Source organism: Ambystoma mexicanum, chromosome 2p (genome assembly GCF_040938575.1).
Source record: "Ambystoma mexicanum isolate Mex_15411 chromosome 2p, UKY_AmexF1_1, whole genome shotgun sequence".
Lineage (NCBI taxonomy): Eukaryota > Metazoa > Chordata > Amphibia > Caudata > Ambystomatidae > Ambystoma > Ambystoma mexicanum.
This window is the reverse complement of record NC_090923.1, coordinates 419,216,564-419,231,954: the sequence shown is the minus strand read 5'-3', so window position 1 is coordinate 419,231,954 and position 15,391 is coordinate 419,216,564. Positions and strand designations below refer to the sequence as shown.

General features: G+C 46.4%; 1 protein-coding gene across 2 annotated transcripts in view; it reads right to left on the bottom strand.

Annotated features, from left to right (window-relative positions):
• Positions 1 to 15,391, bottom strand: part of DNASE1L3 (deoxyribonuclease 1L3) — a 112,218-nt gene that overhangs the window by 74,657 nt on the left and 22,170 nt on the right. For both annotated transcript variants that reach the window (XM_069643777.1, XM_069643776.1), the window contains exon 2: positions 64 to 152. In XM_069643777.1, coding sequence (XP_069499878.1) covers positions 64 to 131 — 68 coding nt within the window. In that variant the 5' untranslated portion in view covers positions 132 to 152. The remainder of the gene's footprint in view (positions 1 to 63; positions 153 to 15,391) is intronic.

Sequence of the window (15,391 nt, the reverse complement as noted above, 5' to 3'; positions counted from 1 at the left end):
TTTCTCATATGGCTACATACACTTTTCAACAATATTTTAAAATAAAGAGAAACAAAAACTGACCTGGCGAGTTTGTCCATTAGAGAAGGGAGAACTTTGTTATTGCAGTCTTTAATTTCCATAAGCAGCATAATATCACAGCGGGAAATGACCTAGAAGTGTCCAGGCATGCAATGATTGACAGTCATTAGGTTTCAAAGAAAAGATAAATGAATGGACAGCAAACATCATAAAGAGATTGTAACAAAAAGCAGACTACAGAAAATAAAATCAGGCCCTAAAGCCATAGAGCAATTTTCTATAGAATGTCATAGAAGAATGATTTATGTTTATCTTGACAGTAATTTATGATCATTTACAGCATTCACAATATTTGCAGATCAACAAAAAGTGATCTGCATGCAGAAAATATGTGCTGATGGTTAGGTTGCTATTAAGCGCTTGTAAACTTTAAGCAAGGCAGGACATAGCTGAGGACAGCAGGATGTGTGCTACTCTCATGTAAATGGCCACAGTGAAAAATTGTAAGATTGGAGCACTGGCGATGGGAGAAGAGATGCAACCTCTATTAAATGTATACTACGTGCAAGACATAACATTAACTAATACTATGGAAATGAGCCCAAAACAGGCACAATTGCAGGGTCGGTCTGGGACAAAAAATAGGCCCGGACACCCAAAAAAAGTGGCCCACCCTTTAAACCATCATCCGTGAATCGCGTCAATTCACGACTTTACAGAAAATGCTACTAATGGAGGGTTTATGGAGGGTTAATGTGCTTGTTGCATGTTATTTTCTCAGAAACTCTTGGCTGCAGCGGTTTGGTCTAACATGGCGATATCAACTTTGTTGAGATTAGGTGTTTTTTTCGAACGTGACTAGTTTAATGCAAATGGTTGCGTCTCACCGGATTGTGGGTTTAGCCAAGAAAAACCCCCCTTGAACATAAGTAAAAGTATGAATAACCCGGAAGGAGACTGTGCCCAATTATCAAAAAGGTTTCTTTATTTTGAAGTGCCCTTTGAATGATGACACGTGTTTCGGTCTCCCTGAGACCTTTTTCAAATCAGGGCTATTAGTCTTGAATTCTTGTAGTGCCCCTATTACATTTGGAATTAGTCCTCCACGATAAACGGGTTAGATCCCTCACAAAATCTCGAGCAATTGTGCAGATTGTGCAATCTCAAGATTTTGTGCAACACACGATTAAACGCTGTATCGGTACGAGAGGGATCTAACCCGTTTGCATGTGTGCTGAGTTAAATACCAATGAATCACACTACCTAGTTCGCCAAAAGCTGAATATGGCAACGTGAAACAATTGCAAGATGCATTTCATGGACTTGGGATGCAGGCCAACACAGGCATTACCCCAAACCCTGGTCAAGACAGTGATGATGCATGCAGCAGTGTGAGGTTAACACACTGTCTCTGTTGAGCAAGCAAATCAGACTTATGTGAGTTGGGGCTGTGTAGCATCTGGGTGACAATTCCAGTAAAGCCAGCCCATGGCGACCAAGAGGTGGCCCTAATTTTATCAGCATTAGGGGGAGGATGCATGGAGGCAGAGTCCAAATTTTACCGGGGATGAACATTGAGGTTTGTGCATGCAGTGTGAGGGGTTTCATGGTGCGTGTGTGCGCATACACCCACGAGCCCCCTCATCCTGCTGCATAGCACAGAGCACACACCCTCCCTTCCCAGAATGGAGCATCACTGACTCGACTGGTGCACGTATCGTAGCATGCCATCTGAGTTTTGGAGCCGTAGAAGTATTGTTTTTTACCACTAACAATTCTTTTTACCACATCTTTCAGTGTACACACAGATTATTAAATGCTCACACGAACATTCGAGCGTAAGAAATGGCAAACTAAGGAGTGCTGTTAATAAGGATGCATACCTCAGCACACTAGCCAGAAGCCAGACTTTACTATGAGCTAGCAAAGGGTCAACCAACATCAAGTGAGTCCCAATGATTGAGCAAAATAAAGCAGATGGAACCCAGGAGCAGTACAGTTTGGGACCCACGCCAGTCAACATTTTATGACCCCAAAAACAAACAATGCCAATAAAAAAAAGAGGCTACGAACTAGGGGAGACAGAAAAGAGGAGAAAATAAAGATGGTGGTGGAGTGAGACAAAGGGGATCAAATACATAAGTTATTAAAAACTTCTCCTCAGGGCCCCTCTTCTGGCAGGCTTTCTCCCTTGCAGTCAGCGAGATTTGGCTATTGATGGAATCTTCACAAGAGAGTGGCTGCTCTGACTTCAACACCTTTAGTACTTTCCATTTTACCTGCAACCAGCTCCCAACACAAGCACTGTCTTGTACCATGCGTCAGACTCAAGTCGCATGGAAGCTCACCTAGGAGAGTTACAAACTGATAAATGCTGAACCCATATGCATACAAATTGTATGGGCACATTTGTCAAGTGTTGGCAATAAAAGGCTGTAGGATTTTATTGTGCAGATATGGTTATGGAATAACAATAATCACATATCATTATAACATCATACTTTTGGGAACCGGGTCCAGAGGTTACCCCCTCTGGCCCGTGCCGCCTTACTGTCCCATGACTTCTAGTGGTCACCGTACAGTGTCCTTCTTTGTTTTTTCTTTGTTCTTCTCCCTTCTTTTGTAGGGTGGATGGGTTTTGTGGTAAAGAAACAAAGATTGGAGGACGCTGAGTGCACAGCGAACCTCCTGTTTGGGTCCCCGTTCAGGGTCCACAAACAAGTAGTGTTTTCTTAGAGCATGCTGCTCTTATTTATAAGACCCAGGGGAGCCCTGGGTCTTTGATGTGCATAGTGGGGGAACTGTAGTCCAGCCCCCAGGCCGGTGTAGCCGACTGTCTAGGCCCCCAGGAGGGGGGGGCAGGTCCTTGACCCTATGCCCTGCCTGATGGCTACCTCCCTGGTGCTTAGCACCTTGTTGCTTGGTGGAAGGGTGAGGTGATTGTTCACACCTCACCCTTCCCTTGCTTTTGTATGCTGGAGACTGCGTGTCTCTGTGTCGGGGGGGAGGAGCAGGCTTGGGGGTGGGGGCTGCCCCTCTCATCAGTTACCCTGCCTTGCCTTGGGCAGCTCTGCGGCATTGCCCAGCACTGATGGTTACACCGCCCTAGGCCCCACAGATAGTTCCATGCGAGGACGGCAATGTGACATCAGCTTTTTAAACAGAAGTACACTATATCTAATACAGCAAGCCTAACGTTAGGCTCTCCTTTGAACATGCACACAGAAGAACCTTTGCTTCATGTTCTGCTTTGCATGCATAGAAACAGGTTTGTGACACGAGAAGTCGAGAACAGGCCCAGCCCAGCACCCCTCTAGCACCACAAAGACAATGAAATCTTTAGTCTAGTCAGCTGGAGCTCAGAAGAAATTACCTCTAAAATAATGTGCCAAGCAATTAAACATTTCATCTCAAGCGCACTCATTCTAATGGGGCAGATGCCGCAAAAGCCACACAAATGAGAGTACTCCAGACGTCCCCGCATCAGTGCCATGTTGGATTGCATTGCCTGCACTGAGCAGAGCAGAGACTCTCTGAGCAATCTGCTCCTCGTGTTTCACCACACCTTCAATTTGAACACCACCTCACACGGAACACTTTTGCCTCGGACGCTAATGTATGAAAGAGACGGCAATGGCATAGCTCTCAACGATTTTTGTTTTACAGGCGGGTGAAATCACCCGATTTAGTTTTTGGCGGGTGAGACGCCCATTGGAATGAATGGGCGTGCAGGAGGCTAGGCGGGTGAGTCTGCCCTTTACAAGGCGGGTGACACCCGCCAAAAGCGTGTGAGTTGAGAGCTATGCAATGGTGTCGGTCTTTAAAATGAAGCATGCTCACATTTCATCATAGCATCATGATGAGGCTAGTCGCGTGGAGCTTGGGTGCATGCTATGTCACACACAACTATGCTTGTTTCCTACCCGACTGGGACACACATTTTGTGTTCCCATAAAAAAGCCTGTGTTTGTATTTAGCAAACCATCCTGCTTTGCCATCTACAACTTGTTTTAATCATGATGCAATAGTATGAAAAAAGTTGTATTTTACATTTGCAGCAAAACAATGCCATCCATGTACAGGTAAAAATGTATAATGAAAACGAAACAAGTTTATGGCATACATTTACTACCTAAACAAAAACCGTGAAAATTCATGATATCATATGATATGATATGGCACATGTAACGCGCCTATACACAAATGTTTCAAGGCAAGATGAGACAAGGGATAGGACACAGAGGGAAGACAGACAACGATCCTACTAGGCCAAGTGACATTGAGATCGCGCAAGTGCAGGGGAGGGGGGAAGAGGAAAAGTGTGGGAGGAAAGGGAAGGGGCAGTGCAGTACATAGGATAACATGGTGGCAAATGCAAGGATAAGAGCAGAAATCAGAGGTCACGTGCTAGTAGGGGCTGTAGGGATACAAAAACAGTCCCGATTGCATGGGTTGCCAGGGGGAAGTGCTGGTGTGCAACTGGCAGGGGTGGGGACCTGGGCCCGAGATCAGAGGGTAGCCAGGTAACCAGTGCAGTTTCAGATACAGTCAGGAAATTAGCTGGGGAGAGGAGGAGAGAAAAGAGAAGCAAAGAGGAAGGTCTTGAGGTGCTTCCAGAACCGGAGATGGTTCTCCTCAAGTTTCAGAGGGGCAGGGAGGCTGTTCCAGAGGGAGGCTCCAGCAGAAGAAAGATCTACACCCAACTCACTGCTTGGAGAAGCGACTGACCCTGAGGGAGTTGGAGACGGATGAGCGAAGAGCTCGAGAGGGAAGATATTTAGGAAGAGATTGTTGGAGGTATTGAGGTCCCAGGTCCCAGGTCCCAGAAGGCCTTGTGGACAATGCAGAGGGTTTTGAACTTAATCCTCACCGCCACTGGGAGCCCATGCAAAGATTTCAGTCCTGTAGAGATACGATCCCTGGGCTTGAGGCCAAGGACAAGTCTCGCTGTCCTGTTTTGTAAGAGTTGTAGAGGGTGGAGAGTAGAGGCAGGCAGATTTAGAAAGAGGCTGTGGCAGTACTCCAGTCTAGAGAGCACCAGAGCTCTGGAGACAGTGAGCTGTTGGGGGAAGGAGAGGAAAGGAAGAACACCTCTGAGGAGGTGCAGCTGGTAGTGTGACTTCTTAGAGACGTCAGAGATATGAGGAGAGAAGGAAAGTGTGAAGTCGAAGATGACCCAGAGGTTTTTAGCCTCACAGGTGGGAGCAGGAATACTGTATGCTGCCTAAACAAAGTTCTTCACCAACACCATTTTCCTAACATTTGTTCAGACGCAAGTGTTTCTGTGCATAAGAAATAGCCGAGCAGGTGTGTGCCTGTGTTTGCCAAATTCATAAAGAAATGCTGGGACAGCCTATCCTGTGTCTCACAGACTCTCACATTAGCTACCAGACTGAAACCTGGTAAATAAATATCCGTCAAAAAACCCTGTTTGTATCAATTGTTAAAACGCAAAAGAAAGGGAAAGAGGTCTGGTGAGGGGCATACAATGAGATATCGAGGGAAATAGCATTTCTGTTCGGGTTATTAAAAAACGTTTCCCTGATTAGAGTAGCTTTCAGGGTAGCTTGGTGGGTTAAAGCGGCTGCTGATAAAATTTGTTTATAAGTAAATCGACAAATCACAATATATAATGTTAGTGGGTGGTCAGTCTAACTTTAACAAAGGAAAGTGCATGGTGCAATAAATTATATTTGCATTGTTCTTTTTTTTTTTTTTTTTTTTAGTGGCATTTTTTTTTTATTGCATCAATTAGTTTCCAAAAAAACGAGGCCAAAGTCGTGGAAACTTTTCCTCCCCATTTTAAGATTGACCACCTCTCCTGCATAGATATGCTTAAATTTTGAAAGTGTGTTCCCAACCATCTTTCTCTGGAACCCGATAGTGGAGCACAGTTCATCACCAAGTGCTGTAGGGTTTCAACCTCCTGTCCACAGCAGCGACACGACAGACGTCGTAGCTCTCCTTTTTTAGTTCTCCCTAAGACTTCTCTTGTATGGAGGAGATTTAAATGGAATTTTAGGAATTGATGCTGTTTTTTGCTTGAGGGAAATTTGTCCAGATACGGAAGCACGGTACCTCTACAGTAATGCTCGTCCATACCCTGGGTTATAGACAGGAAAGCACCAAGCCTATCCAAAGTGACTATCCAGTCCCAGTCCAAGAGTTTCTTCTTTACCCTAAGCGGATTTTGTATAAGGTTATCAGTGTTTTTTTTTATTTTTTTTTTTTTAAAAGATTTATTTAATATTTTCAGTTACAACAATGGGAACCCCTGGCCGTTCCCCAACTCCCCCTAACTCCCACCCCCCTCCCACCCCGGAAAGTTCTCATTAGATCTTCGTTTCTGTGCAAGTCTATGTTCTCAATATGTCCGAAATTCTTATATTATGGGGGCACCATTGCTCCATGTAATCTGATTGCAGATATTCGAGTATCTCTCCCCATTCCTTTGCAAAGGTCTCTTTCGTTCCTTGTAATGTGTGTGTTAGCTTTTCCATGGTCAATTGTGTCCATACTTTCTGGAGCCAAGTGAACATTTGTGGGGGCTCTTGTTTTTTCCAGTTTTGGGCAATTGTCGCCCAAGCGGGTATTAGTAGACCCATGAAACCCCTCCATTGTGATTTCCTGAATTTCTTAGCTGCCTGATCTTTGATACCGCATAGCCATACTTTTTCGCCCAGGAATTCGGCCTCTGGAAATATTTTTCTAATTTCCACCTTTAGTTCCGACCAGAAGGCTTTGATTTCCCGGCAGTCCCACCAGATGTGTTTCCACGTGCCCACCTCCAAGCAGCCTCTCCAGCACGTGTTCGTTGTTTGTGGGTACATGGCCTGCAGTCTTTCCGGCGTGTAGTGCCATTGGGTTACTATTTTTAGCCACATTTCTCTTTTTTGGACTGATCGGGTCATTTTCAGTATGGTGTTCCATAGGTCTTCCCACTGGCGTTTGTGGATTTCCTCCCCCAATGTTTTCGTCCACTTGACCATATATGCCCATTTGAGTTCCTCCCCTGTGGAGTTGATAAATGTGTAGAGCGAGGAGATTAATTTTCCAGTTCCTGAGTTGGTGATTAGAAACTTCTCAAATGGCTTGAGATCCCTTGTGGCTGCTGTTTTGATGTCTGAGGTTGTGAGCCAGTGCCTTAGCTGTCCATATTTGTATTTGTCTGCTTCCGTTAGTTTTAATATTTCTCTGCATTCTTTGAAGGTCCTTATTTCTTCGTCTTGGAACATTTCGCCTATCTTTGTGTATCCTGCTGCCTCCCATTTCTCGTAGGCTCCCTGTTCCATTCCCGGTGGGAACTGTGGGTTTCGACAGATGGGTGTGAACGGCCCCTCCACTGTGGTCATGATGCCCTTCCGTGTCTGCTCATCCCAGGCCTCAAGGGTGGTTTTCATGATTTCGCTTATGCGGAGGTTTGGGTGCCTATGTTGTTTTGCTTTCCATAGGGTTTCCTCCAATGGGGATCTGGCTACCGCTCTGTCCTGAGACACCCATATTGTTTGTTGATTGTCACCCAGCCATTCTCTCAGGACCCACAGTTGCGCAGCCATGTAGTATTTACAAAAATGTGGTAGGGCCATTCCCCCCTCCTTTGTTGGGGCAGAAAGGGTCGCTCTGGCAATCCTCGGGGGCTTTTTGTTCCATATATAGGACGAGATAGCTTTGGTCAGTGCTCTAAAGAACGATTTGGGGACCCTGATTGGGAGAGCCTGAAAGTGGTATAGCATTCTGGGGAGGATGACCATTTTTACTGCTTGAATTCTACCCCACCATGAGACCATTAGGGGGTTCCAGCGCTCCAGGTCTCTCTTTACCCGTACCAGTAGGGGGGGGTAGTTCTCGTTATATAATGTTTCTATCTTACATGTTAAGGTGATCCCTAAATATTTTATTCCTTTATCGGCTATTTTCAGGTTTTGCGAGATCGCTATTCTTTCCAATTCCGGCCTCCCTCCGGCTAAAAGTAAGAGTTCTGATTTGTTCTTGTTAATTTTGAGGCCTGATACCGCCCCGAAGGTTTCAAGCTCTCTAATGGCTTGGGGAAGTGCTGTTCCCGGGTTCGTAAGGGCTAGTAGCATGTCATCTGCGTATGCTATTACTTTATGTTGTGAGCCTCCCATCTCTATTCCCGTTATGGCTTCTGTCTCCCTTATTCTAGTTAGAAGTGGTTCCAGGAAAATAGCATATAGCAGAGGGGACAGGGGGCATCCTTGTCTGGTGCCTCGTGTTATTTCTATTTTGTCCGTGATCGCCCCGTTAATGGCTATCCTGATTGACGGGGAGGTGTAGTTGGCTTTTACCATTTTTATATACTGGTCTCCAAAGCTCATATGTTTTAGTGTTTTAAATAGTATTGTCCACTCCACCCGATCGAAAGCCTTTTCGGCGTCTAATGAGAGCAGTGCTGCTTGTGTTTGGGTGATCTCGGTCTTCTCGACCAGGTGTATTATTCTTCTCAGGTTGTCATGTGTGAGTCTCCCTGGGATAAATCCTGATTGGTCTGGGTTTATTAGAGACGGGAGAAGTGGGGATAGCCTGTTCGCCAGAATTTTAGTGTATATTTTTGCATCAATATTAATCAGTGCTATGGACGGTATGAACTGGGGAGGGATGGGTCTTTCCCTTTTTTATGGAACACCAGGACCTTTGCTTCATTCATTGATTGGGTCACATTGCCCTGTTCTTTAAAGGTGTTTAGAAGTCTCGTGAGGACGGGGATTAGTATATCTGCGTATTTTTTATAGAAGGGGGCGGTAAAGCCGTCTGGGCCAGGTGCCTTCTCTGTCGGGAGTGCCGCAATTGCCTTTTTGACTTCCTCCTCCGAGATCGGGTTCTCTAGTGCTATTCTGTCTTCCTCAGGGATTTTTTTAATAGGGAGGGTTTGCAAATAAGCGTCTTGGTCTGTTTCGTTCGGGTGTTCTGTGGTGTAGAGATTTTGGAAGAAATCCTGGAAGATTCTCCCTATGTTTGAGGTTTGTGTATATAGTTCTCCCTGCTTGTCCTGCATACTCATTATGTTTATTGACTTTTGTTTTTCTCGCAGCTGTCTTGCTAAGAGTCTGTCCGCCTTATTGGCTTTTATATATAGCCGTTGTTTAAGAAATTGGAGGGATCTTTCGGCTCCTTTTGTGCGAAGCATTTCCAATTGCCCCTGTGTGTGTTTTAGGGCCTTTTTTAAGGCTCTAGTTGGGTGGGATATAATTTCTTCCTGTATGTCCGTTATTTTCTTTTCGAGTTCTTTTTCCCAGCGGTGTCTTTGGTTTTCTTTAGAGGCTTTCATGGCTATAAAGTTGCCTCTGGTCACTGCTTTGAATGCCTCCCAGACCGTGCTTAGTGGGACCTCACCTGTGTCGTTTTGTGTAAAGTATTCCGTTATCTTGTCCCTAATCGATTCTCCCATTACTGGGTCATGGAGGATATCCTGTGGGAGCCTCCAGCGCCGCAGCCCTCCTCCTTTTTCTGGGGTTGTTAACTCTAGCCAGAGTGGGGCGTGGTCAGACAGGGATATTGACCCCGTTTCTATATCTTGGATTTTCCCCATAAGGCCCACCGACACCCAAAAATAGTCTATTCTTGACATCGTGTTGTAAACGTGTGCGAGTTGATCCATTTTTTGTTTGAGTCGTTTGGAAGGGGCGCCCTGTGTAGAGGGGCCCGCTGTGCTCCTGTCTATTTGTGGCTGCCATGCGAGGTTTAGGTCACCTCCCAAGATCACCTCTCCCATTTTTTGTTTGAGTCGTTTGGAAGGGGCGCCCTGTGTAGAGGGGCCCGCTGTGCTCCTGTCTATTTGTGGCTGCCATGCGAGGTTTAGGTCACCTCCCAAGATCACCTCTCCCTTTGCGAAGCCCTCTAGATTCTCCAGAGCCTCTCGAATGAATCCGTCTTGTCCCGTGTTTGGTGCATAGATTGTGGCCAGAGTTAGATGGGACCCGTCCAGGTGGACATTGACCATTGCAAGTCTCCCTTCTTTATCCGTGTGTCTGTCCGTTAGAATGACCTTTGCTCCTTCTTTGATTGCTATGAGGACTCCTGCTTTTTTGTCCGTGGCATTCGATTGTGCCCATATCCGATATCCCCTGAGGCATATTTTCTGCTTGTCCTGTGCTTTGATGTGTGTTTCTTGAAGCAGGAGGACGTTCGCCTTTTCTCTCCTCAGCAGGGACTCCACTTTCTTTCTCTTTATCGGGGAGTTCAGGCCTCGTATGTTGTATGTTAGGATTCTAAGTTTCCTCATTTCGTACTCTCAGATTGGGAGATTCCCATTTCCTTAAGGTGTGAGAACTTTGCATCTTCCGGTATCTTTCCCTCCCCCCCTCCCTCTCAGTCCCCCCAACTTCCAACTTTTGAACGTATAACTTCCCGAGGAGGGCCCGGGTACCTATGGTTGCTAGGGCATTGCGCCTATCGCTCCCGGCCCTCAAAGTGCTCGGTAACGGGTTTGCGGGGGGTCCTAAACCCTGCATGGCCTGAGGCCTTCCTGAGTTTCTATCCCAAGGGGGCCCTTCCCGGGCCGCCAATTAGTGTTTTCCGTGGGCTGATGTTGGGTTGTATGATTACCCATTTTACTTCTTCCTTTTCCGTATCTCTTCCCATCCTCTCGGCCTTTTTTGGAGACCGCCTCTTGTTCTGTCGTGCGCTTCCGCCGGTTCCTCTGTTTGTATGTCCATAATTTGCAGTCCTTCATCGCATGTTGTCACTCTTCGTTGTTTGCCTTCCCAGCTGAACAGTAGGCCGAATGGGAATGTCCATTTGTATCTTATTTCCTTTGAAACCAGTACCTTGATTAGCGGTGCCATATCTCTCCTTTTTTGTAGTGTGATCGAGGCCAGATCTTGGTACAGTTGGATGTCCGTCCCGTTCATCCTGATGTGGTCCATTTGTCGCGCCTTCCTTAAAATGAGTTCTTTTTGTGGGTATGATGATAGGGCTGCTAGGACATCTCTAGGTCTTTCTCCGGACGCCCATGTTCTTTTTGGGCCCACTCTGTGGATTCTGTCTATCCCTATGGTTTCTGTTTCCTGTGCCTCCAGAATGTCTCTGAAGACTTCCTGGACTGCATTCTTAAGGTCCTTGTCAAGTACTGCCTCCGTGATGTTCTTGATCCGGATGTTAGATCTGCGTGAACGGTTTTCTAAGTCCTCGCACTGGATCTCTAGGTTGTGGGTTAGGCGTGCTAAGTGTTCCTGGGTCTCACTGTTTTGGGTTGTCTCTTCTTCTAGGTTTTGGATGATTTTCTCCACCGTGTCGGTTCTCTCTTCCAGTTGGGCGATGTCTCTCTTCACTTCTTGGACCACCTGTTTCATTTCGTTTCTCATTGAGTTGAACTGGTCCTGGACCGTGGTCATGAACCTCTCCTGTAGCTCCGTGAACCATGAGTGCATGTCTTCCCTTGATGGAAGCGATGGGGTTGCGTTGGTGTGGTTGCGATCCTCAGGGGAGTCTTCCCGGGGTCTCCCCCTGGTATGGATCTGGGATTCCGCCGACCACATTTGGACTAGGTTCGCATCTTGTTTAGAGGACTGCAAATTGGGGAGTACCGTACTCCCCTTCCCCTTTGTTTTCGACATGCCTTCCTTGGGGAATCCTCTTCTCCCGCGGGTATGGGGAAGGACGGTGTGCTTTTGGGAGGCCCCGGGAGGTGAATCCTGCTTGTATTCCTCCCTGGCTTCCCCCCTGCTGTGCGGGGTTGTTGGTGGGGTTGAGGGTCTTCCTGCGTGAGGCCGGTGCCCTCGATAGGGCTTTGTCTGTGGCCGAGCCTAGTTTGTCCTTGTTTCCCCCTCCGGCCCTCCCCCTCTCTCCTCTGCTCTGGAGTTGGGGTTATAAGATGTTAGGCGTGTTGCCCCCCGAATCTATTAGCGCTGTGTTGGGGGGGGGCGCGCTCACCTTGTGCGCCTCCGGGCGGCCGATGTCGAGTTTCGTGGTGTTCCGGCGCCGGGCCTTTTCTTCTTCAGGGCGGGCCGCTCGGTGTTTTGCCGGCTTGCGCCCTCGCCACTGCTCATTTCCTCCTTGGGGGTGGGGGGGCGTATGGGCTCCGAGGGTGTGGGCACCTTCCCTCTCCCTCGTGTGCTCTGTCCGGGTGCCGCGCCGTGGACTGGGTGCAGCTGCGGCCGCCTGTGTCTCCCTGGTGGTTCCCCTCTTCCGCGGGAGCAGCTCCGGAGGGGGAGGGGCGGCCGCTCCGCCTCCGTGTGCCGCGTCTGGCAATTCCCGCTGATGCGAAGTCGGCTCCCGGTGCCGAGTGCTGCCCTGCACGTATCGGGTAGGTTTTCGTGGTTTTTCCACGGTTATGAGTTGCTTTATTGTCAATTCAGTGGCGGCCCGGGCGGAGAGCGATCTATGTGCGTCTCCCTATCCCGGCGGCCATCTTGGAATGTCCATTGCATTGTTCTTTTAAGGAGGTATGAATGGAAAAATTGTGAATGTGACAAAAATGAGTCAGCAAGCTATACATCAAAAATACAAGGTAGTTAGCAGTTACCAACATATTTATCTAGCGAGTCCCAAGAAACTAAGTGGTGTGGCCAAAGACAGGAAAACAAGAGCATTGGGTCAGTTCTAGAGGGCATCACACATACATACATATTGAAATTAAAATATTGAAGTCAAAATTGGGAAGCCGGAGCTGTAGTGATTATACAGAATGCAAGTGCCCCTGCAGCCTCCTCCACTGTCACTCTGAGTCCAGCATTGCTTGAACTAAGCAAGGTCAGTACACTGCCTGTCCACGCACCTCCGGTGCTGCCTGCTGGCTGGATGCGAAGTGTGAAACTAGTCTGCAAACGTTTGCGCTCTGGCCCTTTTCGTGACTAACAGCTAGGTCAAGGAGGCAGCTCCCCACCCCCAAAGCTAATGAACTCTTTGTTTTTGAATGAGGGAGAGAGAGCGTGGCCCGAGCGGTGCTGCTTCCTGGCTGGCGTCACGCTGGCGGATAGCTGAGGCCACTTCAGCACAGCCTCAGCTATTTTGGATCATTCATAAAAGCATAGATAACACTTACAAACTAAGTGTCATTGAAATCGGTCAAATAATAAAAAAGAAAAATCACTAGGGTCTCTTGTTGAATTACAATTTAAATATTAAATTAAAGAAACTAAGTGTTAACTTTGCTTTGATGAATGTCTACATTCTCATTCGTCCGCTTCGAGGTGAGAAGAAACATGTTATTAAAGGCATAGGGATCATTTTTAGAAAGTTGTCGCATATATACATATTGTAATGTTAAATATAACTGAATACGGGAAATGTGCATAAAACAGCCAAAACTGTTAGCTTTGTCAATGCCTGTTTTGCTTTTTTCTTTTCCTTGTTTCTGGGATTGTTGTCTTTTATTGCTGGGACAAATAGGAGGAGGAGACAATTAGTATCTAATCTACTAGTGCTAGAACATATGCGAGTAGAGACATAGAAGACCCAGTATATCTAAAAAAACGGTCTCTTCAACTGACCATCTCATGACACCATCATCCCGAATTACCCGACCAATTAGACCTTCCTCCCTTAGAATTCACTGAAACCACCAAGCACCCTACTGACTAACCTACCACAATGAACCCTAAAAGAACTGGACACCACACCACCAAAAAGGGAACCTAAGAACTACCACTAGAAACATCCAACAAGCCGCTTACCCAATCCACCAACAAGCACATACTACCATGGAAACATTATCACCTGTACATTTAAGTCTTGCTCTCCGATCCCCCTGACCACACCAACCACCACTCTGTATGTCTACACCTCCAACTAATCAACTACCTTTAAAAACCCTACCTTTTCACTTTACACCACAGCCGAATCTCCTATACTGGCATGGGTCACAGGCCTAGTCAAAACCATAGGAGGACTACCAAGTTATGACTTATGGTCCTCTTTTAACCTCTATCACCCTTCCCCCATATTAGTGGGCAAAACCACCCCTAAGCACTCGCTACAGTTGTCAGTCTTTGGCTCTCCCCTTGGAATAACATACTGCCAAGTGACTATGCTAATCCCATAGATGCACCCCAACATATAGGAATCGTGTACTTCAGACCAGCAACCCATCAACCCACACAGGTTTATCTGCCTCTCTATCTATACTACCAACAACCCTCCTTTTTTACGGAGAAAGAGTGCCAACAGAAATGGCAGTAGGGGGCTATACAAGACCATTTTATTATTATTATTATTATTATTATTATTATTATTATTATTATTATTATTATTGTCATCATAATTATTATTACAACACCCTTAAATGATTGTGAAATGGTCAATCAGTTATGAAAAGTTATGAACCACTCTTCAGAAAGCAATAGGGATGCTAAAGTGTAATGAGGCAGATGAATATGCAGGTAACCCCTATTGTCCCTACTCAGGTGAGTATGCAAGTACCGCTTCCTGTCCCTGCCCCTCACCAGCACCGTGCAAGTGAGAAATTATACCTGCAGAGACAGCCTGATTGATCAAAGAGTCTAGGGGTGAAAGATGAAACAATTTAAGACCATGAAATTGCCATTATGAATAAATTAGATGGTATGACAAGTAGGGTGATGAGTAGTTGTTACTATACACATAGAGAATAGCCAGATAGATATACAACAACACATGACGTACGCCTAGCAGACACAAGCACATGAATACATGAAGAGCACATAGACATGAAGACTACTCGCACATAGACATGAAGGACACATGCACAAAGACATGAAGAATACATGAACGTAGACATGAAGGACATGCACGCGTATGTATGTAGCCATGAGGAACATAAAAGTGTAAGAGATGCAGGGCACAACATGGGGGACAGTGAACCAAGGCACAGCCATTTTCCTAAAACAGAGGTCACAGCAGGCCTAAGAGTAGCAAGACATATGAGAGATGCTGATTTCACAAAAAACACATTTATTGCAGAAGCCTGAAGCGGCCCAGAAAAGTAACTCGCAGCAAGCGCTAAGGTCAGATTCTTATGGCATCCTGTAGAAAATGCTAACAAAAAATGCATAGAAGAATGGAAACAAAATGCCAGACTGTTGACATGAGTGGAGGAAGAAGAAGTGCCAGTACAGATAATAAGGTTAGAAAATCCATTCCTGTGTTTCATAAACAATGGCACAGTGCAGAAAGGGAACAATGTGGGATGAAAACATATCATGGATCTGCCAGGCGTGAAAATAGGCATAGCAGTACTAATGGGCCACTATTGGGCATGTGGTTCACTGGCTTATATGCAGCTTCCGCCAAATCGGGGTGGCATGTGCTCACTAGCATTGTTACATGCACCGGCACTGGTGGTCCCCCAAAGTAATGTGGTGCGAAAAGTAGACTACCTTATGGTAAAAAGTGACGGATGACGAAAGGATATGAAAGGTCACAATGCACAAAACGA